The sequence below is a fragment of the Chironomus tepperi genome, unplaced genomic scaffold (genome assembly GCF_022539635.2).
Source record: "Chironomus tepperi strain 1889 unplaced genomic scaffold, CSIRO-AGI_Ctep_v1 contig_408, whole genome shotgun sequence".
NCBI classification, from domain to species: domain Eukaryota; kingdom Metazoa; phylum Arthropoda; class Insecta; order Diptera; family Chironomidae; genus Chironomus; species Chironomus tepperi.
The window spans coordinates 510,838-535,050 of NW_027226530.1; the positions used below are offsets into that span (position 1 = coordinate 510,838).

At 31.6% G+C, this 24,213-nt stretch overlaps 1 protein-coding gene across 1 annotated transcript; it reads left to right on the forward strand.

The window, feature by feature from the left end:
• The first annotated feature begins 5,956 nt into the window (after positions 1 to 5,956).
• On the forward strand, positions 5,957 to 22,669 carry myo (growth/differentiation factor myoglianin). The gene is made up of 3 exons (XM_070648623.1): positions 5,957 to 6,500; positions 20,389 to 20,789; positions 22,298 to 22,669. Exons 1-3 carry the CDS (start codon positions 5,957 to 5,959, stop codon positions 22,667 to 22,669), a joined length of 1,317 nt encoding a protein of 438 aa, XP_070504724.1.
• The last annotated feature ends 1,544 nt before the right edge of the window (positions 22,670 to 24,213 follow it).

Consider the following 24,213-nt stretch of genomic DNA (forward strand, 5'->3'; position numbering starts at 1 on the left):
TAATGATATTTTTCATGAAAAAAAAATATTTTTTTGGTTGGGGGCTGTACGTCACTTATTACGTCACTATCTTAAGAGGGAGAAGGAGAGGTTTGATTTAGTTATGGTTCAGGAAGCCATGAAGGAAAAGAGGGAATCACAACGTCAATTTTCAGGTTACTGAATAAGTGAACGGCCCCTTGATGCATTTTGGGATACTTGTGTGTGATAAATAGCTGATTTGTGATTAATAGGTGATGGGAGGTCATGGATCACAATAGATCTGTACGACCAGCAAAGGAGGTAATTAGGGTGATCATTGGTCACTTTTAATAGTTCATTTGGAATTAAATTCATCAATTATTCCTTACATATAGTTTATAACAGTGATGTACAAGCTATGTACCACGGGAAATTCCATGAATTGCAATAATTTAAGATGCTTTTGGATTTAACCTCTAAAACCTCCACCATCCATCCACCTAAACATGCTACTGCAAGAGACTCAACAAGTATACAACACAACATGATTAAAATAAAATTAACAAATTTTCTAGAATTGCTTGATTCTTGGAATTTTTCCCACACGATTCATGCATTTTTGTGCCTATTAAATCTCATGTATAAAAACCAAAAAAGATGAAGAACACAAAAGAAATCCACGTGCATATTAAAAGTCACGATATTAAATATGACGCAAAGTATAAATTATGATGCACAGGTGGATTTCTATAACAATAAATGAAAATTTATTACCTGAAAAAAATAATATTTTCGCACTTTTTTCAAACATTTTTCTAAGAAAATGAATAATTTTTTTTTTTTTGTGTAATAAAAGGAAATGTTGTGCATTGGGATTCATGAAGACGTGATCGTATTAAGTGTGCGAATGACTTTTGTGCTTTGTCTGCTGTAATTCATATTTTCTTAGCTTATTTTTAGCTTTTTGTAGATGAAAATTTTATGCTTTATGATTTGAGCTTTTATTCAATGACAATAATCTGAAAGTTTATTTTCATATTCATTTTAGATCCAATTGTTTACGGTCAATGACATAATAAGTGAATAAAATGCAAAATATGTCAAAATAATTCAAGAGATAATCAATAAATTTCGACATAATCTTTTCAATTTGATCAAGTACGTCTGAATTGGACATAAAATTCTTGTGTGGAACGAGGATGTGGAAGGATGATCCATTATATTTTCTGAACAACACACAACACCACATGGTTACTGGGGGACCGGCATGTTGCTCTATTAATGATAAGACATGAAGTTGCTAAGAAGTCCCCAAAACATCTGATTTCGACATATTTTTTACAGCGAAAAAATGTGGTTCACTGCAATGTGCTGCTCGGATTTTGCCAGTTTTGATCACTTTCACTCTAGGAGATAATGAGGATACTCACCTAAATGAGCATGCTCATAAGTATACTCAATCAATATACTTAAGTATGATCAATTTTGTGGGCATTCTCATAAGCTAGCCTAGCTCCTTGCCTATTCGAGTCACATTATTGAAGAGAAAAGTTAGATAGAGTTATTGTCAGAGGCGTATTCGAAGGAGGGGTGTTGGTTCGGGAGTCAAAATTATAACTTCAACCTCACCACCAATTATGGCTACAGAAAATTTATGACAATTCATTCAAATTTTTGATATTTTCGATATAAAAGGATAAAAGAACTGAAATAAAGTGGAAAATGAAACATTTATGAAACATTTGAATGTTTTTAGCCTTTGTAGCGCTCCAGAGCATCTAACAATCACTTCCTTGATATTTTCTTAATTTTTTATTTCTATGAGCTGCGCAGAAGTCAGAAATGATCTTACATTTGCAACAAAGTAAATAACAATATTGCTGCATCTTGTGGATCATCAAATTAAGTTGAAAATTCATGTAATTTAAATTTGTAGAAAAATACACAACAAATGCAGCTTTGTCATGCAATGCACAAAAAACATGTAATTTATGTTTCCAAATAGCTAGCATCCAAATCATTTTTGCGGTCGGTTACGATCAATAAAAACAAATTTTTGTTTATCACTGATAACACACCCATAAATTATAAACTGCAACATACTCTGCCCTGCGGTGATGTGAACATGCAACATATACGCTGCGATCGTAAATTCTTTTTTAGTTCTGCTTCTTATTATGCCATTTGATTACATTAAAAGGAAATTCTTTAAATTCTTCAAGAGACACACACAAAATATTTCTTAAGAATGTTTGGAAATTTTTTGGAGATTTTTTTAAAAATTTAATTTTTCTTCTTAATTTTTCTTATTATGGTTCAGAAAGAGAGTTTGAAGGAATTTATATTACTATCAATTGGATCGACTAGAATACGGAATCGGACATATTCACACTATATCAAGAAAATGTAAATTCGAGAATAAACTGGATATTTTTTTAATTTGAGTGATTACAAATAAATATATCAATAATTACATTTTCACATCTAGCCCAATTCTTTTATTGAGGAATTTGGGTACGTTTCAGGAATTAAGTTTGACACTTCTAATGTGTCCTCTGTAAGAGCTAATGATGAAGTGAACTCTGACCCTCGTGACTCTATTTTCTTTGCTGAATTTAGATTAATTAACCGACTTGTGCTATTTGGCTATTCGGGATTGAAATTTTATTATTTTCAGAGCAAATGTTGATGCAACGAGAGAAAGAGGATAAAAATGCCAATCTTCTGCATTAAAAAATAAACAAACGACTCCTTTTCCTTCCTTAACAAAGCATAAATCAAGAAAAAGTATGAAAATGTTGAATCAATTCCTAAAAAATAATAAAATCAATTTCTGAATTTTTATAGGTACAAAAAAATTTAAATAATTTCAAATGCCTTAAAAAAGAGCGCCGAAAAGCTCCGTCCAACTTCAATCAGCAACTCTCACTCTCATTCTCCCCTAAGACTATCCATAAACCACAACAAAACTCCACTAAAAAAAAATTCTCTCATTCTCACGAAAGTTCCTCATTTAAACTCCATAAAAAAAAGGCAGAAGTATAAAAAAGTAAAAAAGAAATAAAAAAAATTTGAAGAAAAAAAACCAGTTCCCCACCAGTGCATAACAAAGAGCTCTCTCGATCGCATTTCAATGTGCGATAAGTAAAGCAATATTGAAATAATAAAAAAAAAAAATTCTCCCGATGCACGGCATACAAAAGTGCGAGAAGAAATTCGATTCATTTTAAATTATTCCGTTGATGTGATCGGATACGTCCGAAAGTCGGATCGCGAATTTTTTTCAATAAAACAAAAAAAAAATATAATTTTTTGTGTGCTGTTCAAAAAAAAAAAAGAAGATTATTTTTGCAACTTCAATTTAATAAAAAAGATATAAAAAAACAAAAGAAGAAGCTGTTGCATTCTTCTTATTTTTCGCGTGTGCATGGACGTACTCTTGTGTATTTCATGCATTTCATAAAGTAAACATTTTTTTTTTTTCGTAATCTTTTGAGGTCAAAGTAACGATAAAAAAAAATTAAATAAAAATATCGCCAGAAGTGCTCCAAGTACAAACGACTTCTCCCGTCTTTTTTTTTTTTGTTATACTTTAATTCATGCACTTTTTTGAGTCCGAAAATAAAAAGCATAAATGCAGCGGTATTTCTCGTGTATTGTGCACGGAAAGCAACATTTTCCGTAATTACTCTCATGTGTGTGGCGTGAACATCGTTTTTGAGACCTCAACTTAAGGAGATATGTAAAATAAAAGTGGAATAAAGTAATTGTGCAATTATCGACAAATTTTTACAAATTATCATTTGCGTTTATTATGCAAAAAAATTCTTTAAATATTTAAATTAAAAAAATATTTGGCTTCGAGGTGAAAATAAGGAAATCCATTGTGGGGTGCAATAGCTTAAAAATTGATAAGTTTTGTTGATATTGACAAATGATTTGAGCTGCAATGTGCTTATTATGATGCAATATTGTGAATAATTGCAATTAAATATTGAATTAAAAATTCAAAAGTGACCAAATTATTTAAATTTTGGACAATCTTCAATAACTAGACACATAAGATCCCCAATAAATCCACAAGACACAAATCAAGTTAAAAGTACCTAAAAATACAACATTTATGCAAAAAAGATGTGTGAAGAGACGCAGATACCAATGAAAAAATTATAAAATAAAATTCAAAACAAACAGAAAAAGCCAAAAGAATTAAAAAGTGCAAGAACTGAAGTTGTACGTGCAATTTAGAACATAATTTAATGGGAGATAACAAGTTGAATAATTATTACAGATTGTTGCAATTTTGTGAGTGTTGATTTGATGTCCTGTAGAGAATTTAGCCTATAAGGACTTACAAATTCTGTGAAATTTAAGAGATTTGTTGAAGCATATAGACAAAAACTGACAAAACGCGTAAATTAAGTGTAAAAATAGCTAAAATAAACTGCTAAAAATTAATAAAAATCGCAAAATAAACCAAAAAATTTCTAGAAAATTTACAAAAAAATTCAAATTAAAATACAAGTGCAGTGAAAATAGAATTTTGTGTAAAATATAAAAATCTACATTTAAAAAATAAAAGCGTCAATTACGTTGTCAAGTACAAATTCAAAAAATTCCAGAGAAATTTCTTTGATAGTAAAAGTAATAAAAATTTTAAATAAAAAAGTAAAAATAATAAAGAGAATAATTTAAGAGCAAAAAATAATAATTTTTAGCTATAAGTGTAAAGTTAATAAATTTTCCATGAAAAGAAATAAGGAATTGATTTTGTGGAGCTAATTAAACACAATAATCATCGTCGTTGCTTCATATTTACATTTAAAAAGGAATTAAGTTATTTAAATAAAAATTGCAACATTTTTTGATGCTGTGTTGCGAGGTGAAAAAAATATACAAATTGAGTTCCTCTCAGCGTAGAATTTTTGAAATAAGAAAACTACAAAATTACTTTCATTGAAACTAAGTTAAATTTTAGGTAAGTTTTGATCATAATTTGAAGGATTTTACTGAAATTTTGTTAGTGAATTTTGATTTTTATTAAACTTAAAAAGTGAATGTCTCTTAAATATGCATACATTGTGAAAATCTTAGTCATTTGCTCTGAACCGGCATTTTTATATGTTAAGGTTTCGGTAAAAAGTGCTAAAATATTTTGGAATTAAAATAATTTTTTTAAAAAAATTTTAAAATTACTTTTTTGAACTGGTTCATCAAAAAAAATATTTATGGGTGCATACTTATCTATAACACTTCTTTATTTACTCAAACTAAGCTTTGATATGAAGCCTTGCTTACTGTACAATGCTTTTCAAATCTATTGCTGGTCTTATTACAAAGTTTAAACGATTATTGAATTATTTTTTACAAATTTTGTGACTTGTCCATTAAAGAAGCATTAAATTCTAGTTTAAAATTGACAAACAAAATTTCAGTATTTAATTGAAACTTCAAATAAATGTCGGTTTAGTTAAATTTTAATTCATTTCCATCTCTTCTCATTCCAGTGACACAAATAAATAATAAAAAAAATCCTCCAGGACTTCAATTAGAATCGAGAATTTCAAGAACTTTCATTTTGAAAAACTTCTTGAATTCTCGTCTCTACAAAGAAAATCGAAACTTATTCTAACCTTAAAAAAATATCAATTAAAAGGCACAACCAAGTCATCATCAGTCAGAAGTCCTCAAAAAGTAGTGCAAAAAGAATTTTAATAGCTTTGTTGATTATCTGACTATAAATAATCAAAGTGTGAGAATGATTGAAGTAAACATGACCCACAGTTATATACAAAAAGTCAATACAGATGTAAGTGTGCAGTGTGAGGATACTCAGCTCAGTTCATGTCATTGTAAAAGGAGAAAAATGAAAATAAATCGAAAAAATTCAACAAAATTTTTCAGTCACAAATTACTCCTCATTTTACTCATTGGATTTGTATCCTGCGTACATAGTTTGTCACATGCTGAGACATCGTCAGTGAGTAGTATTCAAATGAAGAAATTTGTTGACGATTCGCATGATTTATCGACACCGAGTGATGATGATGAGAGTGAAGAATTTGATGATTATGGGACGCCGCATCATCAAGAGGAAATAGCGAGGAAATATCAGGAACAGTCAATAAAATATAATCCTAAAAAGTCACAAACTAGCCATGAAATTGTTCATCATGAGATTCATGAGCTTCCAACACCAACAACAAGTTCACCATCAAAATGCGCTGGATCATGTCTAGACAGACAAGCTAAAGAAACTGAGGCACTTGATGCCTTTAAAAAGACACTCCTCATGAAACTTGGGATTGAAAGGCCACCAAATGTGACTAAGACACACTCAGTGCCTGAACATATTCTCGAGACACTTTGTAAAAAGATGAATATGCCAATTGAATACTGCACGAATAAACAACCAAATTATAGGAATTATGAGTATCAATCAGATGATCCCAACAGTTTTGGACATGATCAAATTATTGAACAAACTGAGGATGTGCAGTACAATGCTGTTGAGAATAGAATTTATGCGTTTCCAAAATGTGAGTACGAAAGTGTTTCTTTATTTTTGGGATTAATTATACAATAGGATGCAAGGAGTTAGGAATATGACTAGGGTATTCAGTGCTGACTTTTAAATCTTTAAGAATTAGATGATCTCATATTAATTGGATGTTCTAAACAGTCATTTAATCATTTATTAAAACTGGGACGAAATCAATCTTCACGTGATCGCTAAGGTAGCTTCATGTCTTGTTGTCGATGCAGTGAAGTACCCTTGAACGAAACAATGCAACAAACTGCATTTTTTGCTACAAAAATGGGTCATAATCAGCTATCAGGTATCATCAATGCAACTTTGAATACTTTTTGACCATTTTTGATAGCTACGACTCTCTTCAGAGTATACGATCGTTAACGTACCAGGTGGCTATTGTACAAGTGAGTTAGTGTACCATTGGGGTAAAGAACCAAAGGGCAATTGTCCATGGGTAATCTGTTTACCTCACATCACTACCTAAACCACAAGAAATTCCATCATTAAATTCCCAAATATTTGTAAATAAACAACATCATTTGCATGTGGCAATCTATAAAATGCAAACGTATGATTGAATGTAAAACTGAGTCAGTTGCTGTCGCAATTTAATCTTATCGCTAAAATAGGAATGAAGGAAATTTCTTCTTTTTCCTTACTTTGTTGTGTAATCTCTTGTTTGTTTGCAATTTTTTTTTTTCTTAACGCGTCAATGTAACTGAAGTGATCTTGATGGTCCAAAGATTGACTTTATTAACATGACGAGATGGAAGGGGGAGTTTTTGTGATGATTAGTGAGTGATGAAACCTAACAGGTTGATTGACATATGTGACAATTTTTGAGGGAGATTTTGAACTACACCCGAAAAGCACATCTCTGTTAATCGGTCTAAAATACAACCCCAGACAGGTGTGACTCTGACTTGGTGTCGGATTCGGCTTAAATTCTTATATAGCTGTACTTTAGTAAGATTTTGGATTATTTAACGGATTTGTGCACTTGGAGATGAATCTTTTGATGACATTAAGTGATTCAGGAAGGTGTAGAAAAGGTAGTTAATTACTATCTCAAGGCAAATGTGACTTTGATGTTGAGTCAGATTCGGTAAAATCTAGTATCGATTCCAATAATATTTTGGCAGAAGTAGAGACTTTAAGCAATTAAAGATTGATGAAAATTGTCTTACTTATTGAACGAATTCTTAACAGGATCCTCAGTATATTCAGTCTTATCCTTCATATGCTACTCACCATATTCCCATAAAAGTTCATAATAGTATCTAAATTTCACCAGACGACCACCAGAATAAATAAACAAAAAAAAAGTTAATTCGTGTACGGAATCGATTGGAAATAGCAAAAAACTTTCTTTTCATTTTTCCCTGTTTTCTCAAAAAAAAAAAAAACTCTAATTTCTCCCCTTTTTTTTTATCAAATTTCACTTCTTATTTTTGCATAAATATCTACTCGAACTACGTACGTGTACACAAAAAAAAAATACTCAAAAGTGCGGATAATGACATGCAAAATCAATAAAATGTGAAATATAGTCGTACGGCAGTAGTTTTTTATATTCAATTTTTTTTTTAAATTACACTTTTGCGAACTCTAGTTCAAAGGTGCAATTTTCAATGTTTCATGCCTTTTTTTGTGTTTTTGAATTTTTTTTTTTGCATCGAAAGTGCACTGTACGCAGTAGTTGTGGTATTGTTGTTGCCGTATGGTTATGCCGTATGCGAATAATATGGATAAATATATAAGCATAAAGCTGAATAAAAAGGGGGGAAAGGAGCGATAAATTGATACGTGCGCGTAAATTTCTCTTTTATTGTTGTTTTTAAAGTCCCTTATGGGGACTCTGATTGGGTTTTTGGACAACATTGAGATTTGGTAGAAATGAATTTTGGGAAAATTCTGATAAAAATTGCAAATTTTTAACAAAATTTGGTAAATTTTTGAATATTTCTTGACGACATCCTCTGAAAAATTCTGACAAATTTCATCACAACTTAATACTTTCCTTAAATCACCTTTGCTTGCTCTGGTTTAAGTTTCCATGGTCAGCGACTGTAAAACGATAAGTTACACAAAATGCAATGAATTTTAAAGGCAGCAGAAGCAAAAAAAATGTTGAAAGGAATTGGAAAAATAAGAAAATATTGAATTATTTCATGTAATTATGTGTAAAAGGTGATGAGAAAGGTTTATTTTCATGTTTTTTGGCATTTACAATGTAATGACATTGTGTGGGGTTGAATGGATGTTATGTAATGTTTGATGGGAAATGAGTGATGCTGATGAGTACTTTTGGTTGGTTGCTTTTTGGCAATTCATGGGGACATCCCTAACAGACAAAGATACCGCTTTTACGTACCGTAGTGATCTTTCTGTACCATTAGAGCATGTTCTTTGTCTGTTAGGGTAATCAAAATTTGGCTGAATTTTGGATGCATTCCTGAAATTATTGTTTGATAATTCATTGCAGTAAAAATAAGATTTAAATTTGAGTAGATTTTTGACCAGAAATCTAGAATTTTTCGATCAATTTTTTAGATGCATTCAAGTTAAAACTCGTCTAAATTCGCATTCTTAAGTCAATGTAAGTCCAAACACCATCAAATTTCACTAGGATCACACCAAACTTGAGTTTAATGTTTCAATAACAGTTGTCAGGACTTGATTGTGAAGGAGTTTACATACTGATCGAAGATCAGATTTTGTGTAGACGCCTTTATGAGTCCGGACTCCTTGACAATCCTTTTACTTAAAAAATAAACTTGAACATTATTTTTGTTAGAATCTCTTCCACCCCTGCACATAATAGCTTAACGACTTCTATTACAATTTGCGTAATTTTACCTTTTGTTTATTTATTTATTTTCCATTTCATTAAAAATGCAAATTGTAGTGTTTCTTTTGTGAATTTAATTCACATAATGTGGAAGTTTGAGGAAAAAATTCCGAGTAATTCTTACTATTTTAAAATAGTTTATAGACTTTTGGAATAGACGTTTAATTTGACTGTATGAAGGATAGATTGATGATATGGATCTTGGTTTTGGGAATCAAGAAAGGGTCAGAAGGTAAAATTAAGGCAAAAAACTCAATAATTCCACAAAATTTCAATCAAACCTTAACACGCTGCCAATATTCAAATTAATCCTCAAATGTCGTCATATCCAATCACATTAATTTTCCATTGTAATTGTAAACCCAAAATAAAATTACTCCAAACAATAATTTTACAATAAAAAAATGCTTTAAGTAAACAAAAAATTTATGTTCGCATCAAATTTCCGCTCACTTCTGTTCATGCGCCACAAGCCTTACCATAAATACAATCACGATCGTAACATGATCATCATTTGTAGTGACATTCACATTAACCGATGATGTAAGGAGGATCCGATAAAAAAATAATGTTTTTGCCACATGACTCATGTATTCCTGAGTTGGGTTACAAAGTTGTCGTGCAAATATTTATTTTTTGATGATTTTGGAATTTTTTTGAAATAAAATTTGATAAATTTTGCAATTTGAATTTCAATAAGCCTGCAACATTTTATGGGACTTTAAAAATTTCATTGAATTTCACCATCAAATATGTCATTAAGTCCTTAAGTCCGTTCATTGAAAATGAATAATTTTTTTTTGATTTCATCACCTTGACCAGTACAAAAATCAACGGCAAAATGCATCGAGAATGGGAAATCCGATTAAATGTACAACATTGTAGCCACAATATCGTATTAAATATGCAATCATTAACCTATAATGGACCTTTTGCAATTAATCGCATTTTAAAAAATTTATAACACATATTTGTGGGTGTGGAAATGGAGTGTGTTGGCATTTATTGGTATATTTGAGGGTCAGGTATGAGTCTGCAACAATTTCATATTTTTAAATGGCACAGAATTCATGAAAATCCTAGAATGCAGCTTCAATAGCAGATTTGGCAGAAATTGGTTAGTTTGGGCTCTTAATCACTTATTTCTCTGGTCGTACAGATAGCATGTGATCCAAGGCTCATCTCAGGTCGCACCTAAAGCTGAGTCTATCGTTGTCGTCTGTCTGCCGATTTCCAATGCCATTGTAAGACAAAGTATATCTGTACAGTACATTTTCACCACCAGAGATATTAGCCCTAGAATCCAGTGAAGACGCTTGCCATTAAAGTCCTACCAACTCTGGTCTATGACCGTGGATATCTCCAAAATTAATAACATCAATGTTTTCACGAACCAAAACCTTTAAATTGACTTTTAGCATCAAAATTTCAACGTCTTTTCATTCTCAACTATTGCAGCAAGTTGAAGGATTAAAGCAGGTTAAGAAGGAAAAAATCAAAAGCAGACTAAAAGATCCAATATCTCATGCACATTGTTTTGCTATTATATTCTCACACATTCTTCATTCCTCTCGTTTCAATCTTCCTTTATTCTTTTATTTTATTTTAAAAAAACCAGTTTTGTTCCTCTCAAATCGAACACAATAAATCGCGCTAGAAACTGCATTTTGCCTTTTTTTTTCATCATCATCATTTAGCTCCCAATCTGCAGCAACACCTGCCACTGAATCAATTTGACCTTTTTAATCCTTCTCAACACGATTTTTTTTTTACTCTTTTCTTGGTTCTATTCACTTCTTTTAACATCATTTGATTGCTATTATTATGCGCTATTGTGTAACAATTTGAAGAAAAAAAACGATGTGAATAGACTAAAAGACGTGTGATGAATGGAAGCGAAGGAGAAGAAGAAGGAAGAAATTAGTTTCATTGCATTACTGAATAGAAATACAAATTAGGAGTGTAAAATTAATTTCAAATGTCCTAGTTTTTATGGAGTGTCCTAAGCGCATTTTCAGTTCTCAAAACTGTATCCGAGTGGCACAATGCAGCAAACTTCATTCTTTGTCGTAAATATGGGTCGAAATCCATCGTCATGGCTACTTCGCGTCTTACCATTAAAATGTCGATTTAGCATTGTCCAAGACAACACTGTGTACTATTTGGGATAATCTTTGACTATTTTGTGTGGTTCTTGTCAAAATTGACAGGACTTAATTGTTGAGGCGTCTGGAGTCCGCCAGACAATGGAGTCCGGACTCCGTGGAGGCTTCTTTTTTTGAGTTCTAACTCCAAAAGTCCTGGCATCTATAGTAAAAAACTTCTTTTTTTGATGCCGACCATCCGAACAATTTATTATACACATTTATACAAAAATGTGCTAAAAGGATATGAAGACATATTGAGGATTACATTTTGATGAATGAAACATTTTCTATTATTTATTTTCATGACTTAAAAAAGTAAAAAATTAAGGATGTAGAATTAGTTGTATGATTAATAAGGTGTGATGTATCTTTTGATAATTGTGGTACATGAGGTTAAAAATTGAAATTCTTGGAATCTTGACTCTTGATCTATGCTATAAAATGAGTTCTTATCCGCATGCATACTCTAAAATTGCGTCCACAATTAACAAACTATCATCAAAAATCATCAGCTCAAAAAATCCACAAAATTAAAGTGCGTCCATGCAAATTCATATAAATATTCATTACCCATTCATCTTTTCATACTTTATTTACACACTTATGCTTAATACTCAATTTACTGTGCGTGCGATGCGTGGCATATTATGACATCTTCAATTTATTAGACTCAAATTGAATTACATAATAATATAAAGTGATGAAATGTGAGATTGTAGATTCTTGATGTATTTCCTGTGCAGCACGTGTATGGAATGCTAAAATTTGAGGGTTTTGGGAAAACACTGGCAAATTGGATAGTCTTGTCACCCTCAAAAGGGTGGATTGATTAGACAGGTTGTCCTTGGGATTGTAAATTCAAATAAGAACTGAGACTGAGGCTGAGACTTACACCTAAGCCGACCAGTACTCGAAATTCGGAAGTCATGGTCTCGATCTACAGAGCCTATAATACTAAGCTGACGTCAACTCTCTATGTACATTCAATAGCTATTTCCGTTAAGAGGCACAAAATTTGCTCTAATTTCTCAATTCTCAATGATTCAAACTAAATTGTGTTCCTCACTGCTGATCATTGCTCAGTTTCGTATATGAAAAAAAAAAGCAAAAACAAAAGAGTTCAGCATCCAATGTCAAATTGTTTGACATTTCTTTCTTCTTTTTTTCATTTGTATCACGAAAGAGAAAAGTCATTAAAAATTTATTCAGATCAGATTCATCTTCAATAATTTTGATGCGCCCAAAAAACAAAAAGTATCAATTAAATTCAATTAATTGCCATTTTTGCATCCTCGTGCGATCAGCATGAAAACGAAAAAAAAAAATATTTTATCGCGTACGTTTTGTTGCCAGTTTTCGTTTATTTCGGCCCCAATGTCAAAAACCTCATTCAATGGCGAAGAACTTTTTTTTTCTCATTCTCCCGTACAACTGCAATGTTCTGCTTTTATTTTAGTCATTTTTTTTGTGTATTTCTCATTCCTCTTCGTCTACGATACGAAATATATATAAATTTAGTAAGTCGTCTGGATAAAGTCTGGAAATTTTTTTGGGAATTGAGAGAAAGAGATGGAATGAGTGAGAAAGATCAAGAGAAAAAAATCTGCATTTTGGATGAAATCTTAATGGGTACCGTGGATAATGAAGGAATTAAAATCACTGTTGATCTCATTTTTTCTGCATTTTTTAGAGGATGTAGAGATTTCTAGATGGATTGGGGCTATGATGCAGATATGGCGAGTGGGTTTTGGAGTATTATAGGGTGATGATTCAATTGTTAAGACCTAGAATTGTCAGCAATGGACCAAAACTTACAGTAATGTGACCTTCAGATATGACAGACAATTGTCTGAATTGACATCAGTTGACCTAGTACTGATAGCAATTGACCGGAACTGACAGCAAATAGTCTAAACTGACAGGAATTGAACGTAACTGACAGCAAACGATCAGAACTGACAGCAAAGTACCAGAACTGACAGCAAACGATCAGAACTGACAGCAAAGGACCAGAACTGACAGAAAATGATCAGAACTGACAGCAATGAAGACTGACTGCAGAACTGACAGCAAAGTACCAGAACTGACAGAAAATGATCGGAACTGACAGCAATTGATCGGAACTGACAGCAAACGACCAGAACTGACAGCAAAAGACCAGAACTGACACTAAATTTTGAAATTTGATAGAAAATGATCAAAAACTAGCTGAAAATCACAATTAAGCATATTCACAACCCAATGCGCTCTAAAACATCAAATCCAGTCTAAATTTATTCCTTATCTAATTTTTCTTAATTATTTAACATCCATTCTCTTTTTATTACCACCATTCTTGATGCAAAAAGTATCGAGTTACAAAGTCTCCCTTGCTCAATATTTTTTAGAGGTCACTGGTCTTAGAATTTATTTTTTTTTTTCTTCTCATTTCTTAAAAAAAAGTTTTTTTTTCCTTAGATTTAAGTGGGAATTAAATAAGAAGATGAGATACAAAAATAAATCAAAATGCAGTTGATGAATAATTTTTTATGAAGCTCCTACTGAGCTCCAAAATTGAAAGTAATTTTTCGTTATTTATTTAGATGAGATCAAAGGGACAATGATATGATGGGAATGAACGTGAACGTGGACTTTTGGCGGGAATCTTGTGGAAATTTGGCAAGCAATCATTTGAGGTTATAAGGAAACTTACAGATTGTATTTTAGATTTTTGAGGTTATACTTGAGAATTTGGAGGATATGTTTGGGGTTTTAGGGTTATGATGGAGATTTTTGAGGTTATTTCTAAAATTTTTGAGGTTATGATTGAGGATTTTAGGTAAGGTTTGAAACTTCAGAAGTTATTTTTGAGATTTTTGAGGTTATGTTTGACCAAATATCATCAAAAACTCCCAAAAACCAAAACTAAATTCCAAAATTCTTTAAAAAATTCACTTCAAGAACAAATTCATCATCAATTTGCTTATCACATGCGGCAAATAGTAGTGAATAAAAAGAAATAATCACGGAAATTTCAGATTAAATGGAGCGATGAATGAAGAATAAGATTCTTTTTTTCATATGTTCATTTGCAATCTAATCTGCAAGTCTTATCTCATTCATAAATGTATTTGCGAGATGCTGCCAAGGACGAGCATTTTAGGTGAATTTGTGAGTATCAAAAAATTGAGAGTTGAGAATTTTGGACTGTTTGGAGGCTTGAATGAGTACTTGAATATACTATGTGCACATGATCTGTATATGGGTCGATAATTCATCACAATGTTGCTAAATGAATAAACTAGTATTGAAGTGATCAATCTGGACTAAAGCGCATTTTGTGTCATATTGAGTCAAAACTAGTCAAAAAATTATTGTCAAATTTTTATAAGTGTCTCCTTGTTAAGGACAATGTTAATCTAATTACCAGATACTATAATCTAGTATCCAGTCCCTAAACCTATCCCAAAAAATCATAATTTCCAAGCATTCATCTTCAAATTTCTCTCAAAACTGTCCATATAAAAAAAACTTTTTAACCGCAATTAAATCAAACAAAAATTTGCATCACAAATATTCAATCAAATTTAATAAAAGCAACTGATATCAAGTCAAAGACATTTGATGTCTGTGAGGTCGTCTAGCCGCTCATTCTCTTTCTGCTCTTCATTTTATTGTAGGATTGAAATTTAATTTACATATTCTTTTCGTGAGTAACGGGTGATCATCAATGAGTAAGAATTTTTATTCGAAAAGAGTTGAGTTTATCAGTATATTTTTTGGGGGTATTGTGTATTTTGATGAAATATTTACGTATTATTCAGTAAAATTTGAATTTAAATCTGTTTCGCTAAAAAGCACATGGCATAAAAATGACCCAAAATCCTGTTTTAGGGTGCAATGACTCTAGCGTCTCAGGCCGGATTTCATCAAATCTTGCTTGGAGCCAGAGCCACGATTCAATTAGAGGCCTTCGTAATGTGCCTCTACCTAATGTACCTTCCAAGCTTATTGGTTCCGAATCGACTAAAAACCATTGAACAACTACTGACTAATCCAATTTTACCGGCTCTTTTAAAATTCTTCATAAAATCTTAAAATCCACTATAGTGAATCACATCGATTCCTTTTCAAAATTAAAAATAAGCTTTACAGCTAACACGTGTACTACCCACTAAAGATCTCTCATTTTTTCAAAACACAATATACTTAAAATTTCAATCATCAACATTAAAACAAAACAAACATTTTCTAACTATTTTTTTTCCGCTCAGTTTTAAAAGGCTACAAAATATGAAAAATTAAAGAGTAACAAGAAATATGTACAAAAATTCTCACATGGAACTGCTTCATGAGTTGGGTGACTATTAAGGATTTCAATCCTAGGATTGAAATGAATAACCGAGTTTAATTTCGGAACTCAGTACAATTTAATTTCAGAATTGAAAACATAATACAATTTTGCCATACAAAATTCCGTATGGCCAAGTAAACTCTATCATGAACCAAACAATAATTGATCAAACATCCTACGTCAGGCCTAATGGTTGTTTTAATGGTCATCCTAACAAATGGTTATCCTATTTATGTGTTAAAGATACAAAATACAAAAAATGCAAGCATGTTTTCTTGTATTAATTTCAATTTGATTCCTATTGCTGTTTATGAAGTTTTTTTGAATTTTGATATTAAATTGTTGGTTCGTGACTAAGGATAGAGATGTATATTAAAATGTTTAGATTAGATTTAGTAGATAGACATCTCTATCTCTAGTCCCTAAATGCAAAAAGGATTTAACTGGAATTTTGAAATAATTAAAGTCACTGGGAAGACTTATAAAGGAAGAATCCTTAATTGAAGTCCTTAACACTTGAGTTCTTAACATTCCGGATTCACTAAGGAATTCTCTATACATGACAATGAACCCATTTGTATCTCAATCCAGGGGTTTGAAACTGATCAATCTAAATTTGACAATATTTGATATTTTCGATCATTTCTGAATTCATTGTGATCAGTTCCATATCTTCAAATGGAGTCTGTAAACGCAATTATGATATGGTAGGCAGGGGCAGCCCCCTGATAACCTGTCACCTATTATGTTCAAGAAAGACAAATCATGCTGCATACTAAATTTAGAAATTAGAAACATTTCATTCAAATACCTAAGTTTGTCGAAATCCTTAGCACCAAACCCCTTCATACCCCCAGAATTATAATTCTCTCCATTCCATAATTCTTTCTTTTCTTTTCTTTATTAACCAACAAAAAAAAATCTTACTTTTATTATATTTTTCGTGAAATCTTTCATCATCATCAATCAGAAGCATCAACGCGGCATTTTATTAATAATGCATGAGATGCGAAAGAGATCATTATGTGCAATATTAATGAGGCGCAACAGTTTTTCTTTCTTTCCTTCTTTTCTCTTTCTTTGCGTTTTGCTTCGCTCTTCTTCACGTTGTAGTTTTTTTTGTCGGCATTATTGCATTATGTGATCGAGAATCGAGTGAGTGAGTTAGAGATTTTTTGTTCGAGCAACAGAGGCGTAGTGGCGGGATTTGGCATGGTATTCTGAGGGTAAATTTAGAACTTAAATATTTTTTTCAATGACCCCTCATAACCCACCTTATCATAGCATCAAAAGGTCTTTGAAGTCAAAATTATTTAAATTTCAACATAAATTATTAGTCGTTGCTTATCCACTTTAAAGAATTACGGATTTTGAAGTGTTTTGTGTACATCGAGCACGTCTTGACATGATGTAATAAGGAATGATATTAAATGACAAATTTTGTAAAATGCGTAGTATGAAGCATGACTTTAATTTGAAGAAAGTGCATCTGGAATGATCTTTAAGCGATTTAGATTAGATGATGACTTGCTTCTGATTGTGGTGCTGCCATCGTTCGGATGAGGATGTTTGGATGGTCTTTTAATTTATTCTTTAACCCGGCATATTTCTCGGACGCCAACTATGTATTTAGTGACATCACGGTATACCGCTAGAAGATACACTAGACATTTTGTCAGCTAATGAGTCAAACTTAAGTCTGACTCAAAGTCTGTCTTCCAAGAGTTCACTGGTTACCATCGTGATTCATCATACTGAAGCAGTGGTGGGCCACCAATGTGCTGCGGCACACTTACGTGGTACTGAAATATTTTGAAAATGTCAAGTGGTTTTGGTCATGGCTTCCAGTCGAGGTGGATCGTGTCACAAAAAAGGTTGTCCACCACTGCATTGAAGTCTCGGAAACTTCCCATAAAACCAATAATAAACGACTCATAAAGTCCAATAAAACTGCAAATCGCAAGCCTTAAACCTATCACATTACAATAATTTTTATTGGATTTGCATCTCACAATATTGTTTATTGCACTCATCAAGTTGAATTAAATTTTTTTTATGGCACTTCATCTTTCATCGCATTTTGCTACTAGCTTTATTAGTTTGCATCATTTTACTATTCATGTATACAACAATGAAATATGTACGCGATTCTATTTTTATTAATAAAAAAGTGTGGCTGAAAGTGCGCTATACATTAGATAAGTACTTGACTGAGTTTGATTATCAAAGGTTCACTGGGCTCTCAAGTAGCTCAAATGACCACCAAACCTAACGATCTGCACACTTAGCTTTCTACTTCATTAATTCAACAATTAAATTACATACAAATTATTCAATTAGGTCTCAATTTCAAGATAATAATTTTAATATTAAATTAAATGTATTTATTGATAAAATGATTAACATAATGTGAGTTACAAGATATAATAATTTATTGTAATTTCATAAATTTACAACAATTATGTACATTAATTTAATTTGCAATATTTTTTCTCAGTAAGAAATTTCTCTAAATTATCATTTTATGTGCATTTTATTATGAAGGAGTAAAGGGCAAGTAATGATGGGATTTGGTGATATGGATAAAACGCAGTTTTTACATTTATTTGACATACATTTGGTGCGTTTTTGAGACGCTGTCTTGCCGATTTGACTTTTGCCTTCTAGAAGACGATGGGTTTTGGTCGTGGTGACGGTTTTGTCCTAATGGACATTTTGTTTTCCCAACTATGTATGCTGCTTGTCCCAGGATATATCAATTCAACGTACTTAACCACAATTTGTGCAGTTAATCACATAATTCGAGTTGGAGTGACTAGAACAACAGAAAATCACCCAAATTCAACTAGACTTTCTCTGAGATCGAATCTGGGACCTTTGAGTTGACTGCTCGACTTCCCAATCAACTAGACCATCGCCGCTTTTTCGCTGATTTTTACAGTTGCCCAGCCATTCCAAATTAGCATCTCAAAATCTCAAATTAAGTTTCACTAATTGCATAACATGGAAATTTATGAAAATTGATTCAATATCCGATTTTTCCCTACATTGTCTCTCTCGCATTTCATTTATCTTCACATCGCGTTGCACTTCTTTTTCTTTTCCGCGATTAAAAAATTTAAAAGCGAGAAAATCAATAAAAATTTACGATGTAAATTAAATGTAAAAGGTGCTTATTTATCAATCTCAGTCGATATATGTCATTTGAAATGAATTATTCATTCATCGATTGATTTACTTGCGTGAAGTGTATGCATAATGAGTGAGTATGAAGGATGGAATAAAGAATGTGTGTGGATGCTCTAGAAAAATTAATTTTTTTTTTGTGTGGATTTTTATGAGATTTTTTTTCTTTTCTGTCTTTTAAATGCAAGGTGAGCCTTTGCATGCAACAAAGTAAATTTCATTGCTTATTGTGCAATATTTAAGATGGTAATGTCTTAATAAAAATCGACAGAAATAATTTTATACATTCTGAGGAGGCAATTTGCATGTACGATTAAGTCATTTGGATTCACAATTTAAATAAGACATAAATTTACTTCTGAATGTGCATTTGATGACCAATAAAATTGACTTAATGGACTTTATAATAAAACTGTTCAATTTCTCAAGAGAATGTTCTGCATGACTTTATATATTTAAGGTTGGACATGTTCGAAAACTGTTAGTAGCCACGCTTCTTGTTTTTAGAATTTCAGTCTCTTGGTGAAATACAAATTAGGATAGATTTGGTCTCATGTCCCTTATAAATACAAATTTTAGGATTTTAAGCCTCTAAGTATCTAGTGTAAGGGCACCTGAACCTCTGAACTCTAGTATGGAGACACCTCAACATCAAATCCCTAATGTGAAGACACCTAAATCTTAAAACTGAAATGTGGATACACCTGAACCTTAAAACTCTAGTGTTGAGACACCTGAACCTCAAAATTCAAGTATGAAGGCACTTTAGCCTCAGGACACTAGTGTGAAGATACCTGAATCTCGAATTTTTACCTTAAAACTCAAGCTGACCGAATGTATTAAAATTAGAATATTTGCAACCAAGCAAATCCAAACAAGTATACAAAAATGCACTAAAATATGATCTAATAATGAGCACAATAATCTATTCTCCAATTTTGAAGTCATTCTTCCTCGTTTGATTTATGCCGCATCAAAAAAATATAAAAGCCTTCATCATCATGACGATCACATGAGAATAAAAAAAAAGCAGAGTCAGTTCAATACAAATCCACAAATACAGAATTGCATTTGTGTGAATTTTTGAGTGTGTTCTTATTTTTTTTTTTTCGTGTGCATTTGTGTATTTTGTACAAGAAAATCAGAAAGAATAAGGCATAAAGTGAAAGAAATGAAGATTGCATGATGATGATGATAATAATGTTGGGAATAAGAAGGAAAATAAAGAAGAAGTATCGCGATTAATGGGTGAACTGGAAATAGAGTTCAAGGTTAAATCTTTTTCGCATCCTTTAAAAAAAATATCAAATTTTATTTTTTTTTCTCGTTCTCAATTTACTTATTTGTATTTATTTTTTTCTTACTCTCTTTATAGCCGCATCGAAAGCTCGCCATAAAAATTATTTAAAATTCACGTTCGATGAGAGTCAAGAGAATAATAATGCAGTCGTGCATGCATCATTAAACATTTTTCTAAACAGCCGAAAATTTCTGAATTCCAAGAACATTCCCAATGACTTGACGGCAATTGACATTGAGATTCATCAGACATTAGAGACTGGACGACATACGGCATTATTTGAAGTATTTCCAAATTATACGATACCAGAGACGGGCGATGGACAATATTTGCAACTTAATGTGACCACATTGGTGTCTAAATGGTTTCATTCACACAATACAACTCATGGGATTGTGATTAAAGTTAAATCATCAGTGGATGGGTCAGCGCTATCGCATAATTTTGTATCACTTGATGGTGGAAATAATCTTAAGGTAAGTTTTACTAGATTTTACTCTCAATTACTTCAACTGCAATCTCTGAGATGAGTTAAGATTAGCACTTCATTAGTCAGCATAAAATAATTTTTACATCATTCTGTAGACTAATTGAAGTAGCTATTAATAATTCCTTGTTTGCCCTTAGTGACTGAATTCTTAACTCAAACTACGTTCAGCTATCAAACTGGATTTTTTGTTGAATCTCAAAAATTTACTCACAAATTTGTTTTCTACGTTTGTATTTTCTTCCTGGAAATTGAATACTAGTTGCACATGAGTGTAGACCTTTTGGATAAGGTACATCTTTGGGTATGCTTACTTACCTAATTTGCTGGTCATGTGGAATCTACGATTTTCTATTTAAGAGTCAAACTTGAGTGCATAGTCTTGGCTGTGGCCTAGCCAGTAACTATAAGTTTTGATGACATCATTTCAGTGTTGGGCTACCCCATAACTACCATTTAAATAATGAAATCAGAAGATGTCCATACATAGTATGATTTATACAAAATATGCAACTAAGCTCATTGTTATCATATAATAGGTGCCAGTTATAGTCCTTAAAGAATGATAATCAATATTTTCAAAACAACATGTAATCCTAATACTCAATGCAACACCTGTTTACTCCTACATAACATGCACACTTATTAATTTGCTTCAATACAGCCTCACATCTGACAACATTCTAGTTAAATCACTGATAAGAAACCTAAAATAACAGTACATCCAAAGTCGTGTGCCAAAACGTTAAATAATGATATATTTATGATGACTATTGCAATCCTGACCTACCCAAAAAAAATATAAGATGTCACAAAAATATCATATACAAGACCAAATCATCATCAAAATCAATATTCAAAATAGGAATGAATCTCACATATGACGGAAAAATCCACATCAGCACAGTCAGTCATTAACATATACAAATGAAAGTAGTCGGCGACAATAAATAAAAAAATACTTGAAGTGTAATCAAAAGTCTTACATGCGCCAAGTGCTCTTAATTGCTCTCATTAGATCAATGGGCATTGCCAGCAACATTGTTGCATCCAGCCATTCGACATTATTTGACTTGAGTACATGACTGGCGGAATGTAAATATTGACTGATATTGTACATAATAAATCACAACGATATGTCAGATCACTACGTGTTTGTTGTAAAAAGTTGCTATCTCTTTAAAGTTGATGTGAGTTTCTAGATTGAGAAAATGAGTCTTAAGGTAGAAAAGAAGAAAAAGCACCATGAGACTGTTGTCAAGACTATTTGTAGCCTTTAGAACATTTCACAATGAAAGATTCAGTATTCAGAGGTTCTGGAATAATAGATTCAGTATCCAGAGGTTCTGGAATAATAGATTCAGTATCCAGAGGCTTTGGAATAATTGATTCAAGTCTAAATGATCAGATATAATAGGCACTAATTCCAAAATTTATAAATGATGGTTTTGATTTCAAAACAATTTAAAATTAATAATTTCCCTTTTTTCATTACAGCGTCCATACCTCGACATTCTTCCACGAGATCAGCGCAAAAGGCGAACAAAACGCAGTCACTTGATTTGTCCAAAAGACAGCACGGAGCATCGCTGTTGTCGACATCCATTAACAGTGGATTTTGAAAAGTTTGGATGGGATTGGATTATCGCACCAAAACGATACGATGCAAATTATTGTGCCGGCGAGTGTCAAATTGCATTTATGCAAAAGTATGCACATACGCATGTCGTGCAGTTAAGTACAGCAGCGAATCCCTGCTGTTCACCTCGAAAAATGTCATCAATGCAACTACTGTATTTTGATGCAAATTTAAACATAATACTTGGTACAATTCCACATATGATTGTTGAGGATTGTTTTTGCTCGTAAAGATTTTTGTGTACAAATTGAAATTTTTTTTTTTTCATTAATTTTATTATATTTGTGTGTTTGTCTCTCTTATAAGAAAAAATTTCATTTCCAATTTCATTGTCATTTTTATGTAAATAATTTCTCTCACGATGAAATTCTTCCTCTACTTTTGTCCATGGATATCTATCAGTATTTAAATAATCATCAGTGAACAGTAGGACCTTATCTTTATTTTAGGATTTTCTATGAAAATTTAAACTATTTTATCAACTATCTTAGAGATATTATATGATAATTTGATGTAGTTTTAGTAGGATTTATGAAATTTAAATTTTCTGAATGTTCATTCAATAGAAATTGAGATATGATTGGTTGTGGAGTGGTTATACTGAAAGTTAGCATTTAATTTTGAGGTTAAGACACTTCAACATTAGATGTGAGGATGCATACCTCCAACTGAACAGCTCAATTCGGTTAATTGATCAAAAATCCAACTTTAGTCTGCCGTAACTCAAACTCTAATGGCAGAATCATGTTGGCCTGATGCTGGATCTTAGATCAATTAACCGACAAGTGCTATTCGATCCATAGTATAGACACGTGCTTCAAAAACCAATCCCAAATTCTTTTTTTTACATTTTCTATGTGTAAAGCTATCAATGCAATGTCAAATCATGAAAGAATGAATATAAAACAAATGTATCAGTGTGTAATACAGAACAAATAGTAATAACCTTAGTAGCAAGTAAATTATCAAAGTATGTAGAATCAATAAATTATAATAATAGTCTTCTCAGATGTTAATTAGTTTCAAATTACTAAGTAGTTTAAAACTAAAGTGGTATTAAAGGATGAGATTTTTTTTGGATGTTTTTGGGAATTAAGTGTAAGGAACAGTGATTATATCATTCATCCAAGTGGATATTATGCTCCACTCATACACAAAGTTCTCAAATTTACTAAACAAAATTTACAAAAAAATCTGATATTTTTAAAAATCTCACAAAGAGAATTGCAAAGGAAAGTTTCTAGTTTTTAATATAAAAACAACTCAATGTAAGTTTTTGAATATAAATTAGGTCAAGCAAGATTTGAAAATTCAGTAACTTTAAGCTTATCCTCAGACAAAACTGGATCACATCCTCGTTCGCTTCTGTTTAGAAATGAGGGTTTTGCGATACCGAGACCAAGAGCAAGACTTTCCAGTCTCGTTCCCGGTTTCAGTTTCGAAAATCCATCAAAACCGAGATTTTATAAAACCTTAGTTAAACTGCAGGGTGTGATCTAAATCAGTCTTGAGTCATAATGATCATCAATTTATTTTCAAAATAAAGAATTAAAAGATATAATAAACGATACATGTATACAAAAAATACAAAATAAATTTAATTCAATTTTAATTTTAAGTAAAAATAATAATAAAATTTTAATTATATAAGTTACTTTAAATAGAATAAATTCAAACTTCCATAATATTTTTGATTTGTGGAAGCTTAAAACCTAAAGATAGTAAGGAAAATAAACAAAAAAAAAAAAATACATGAAAAATTTACCAATAGTTG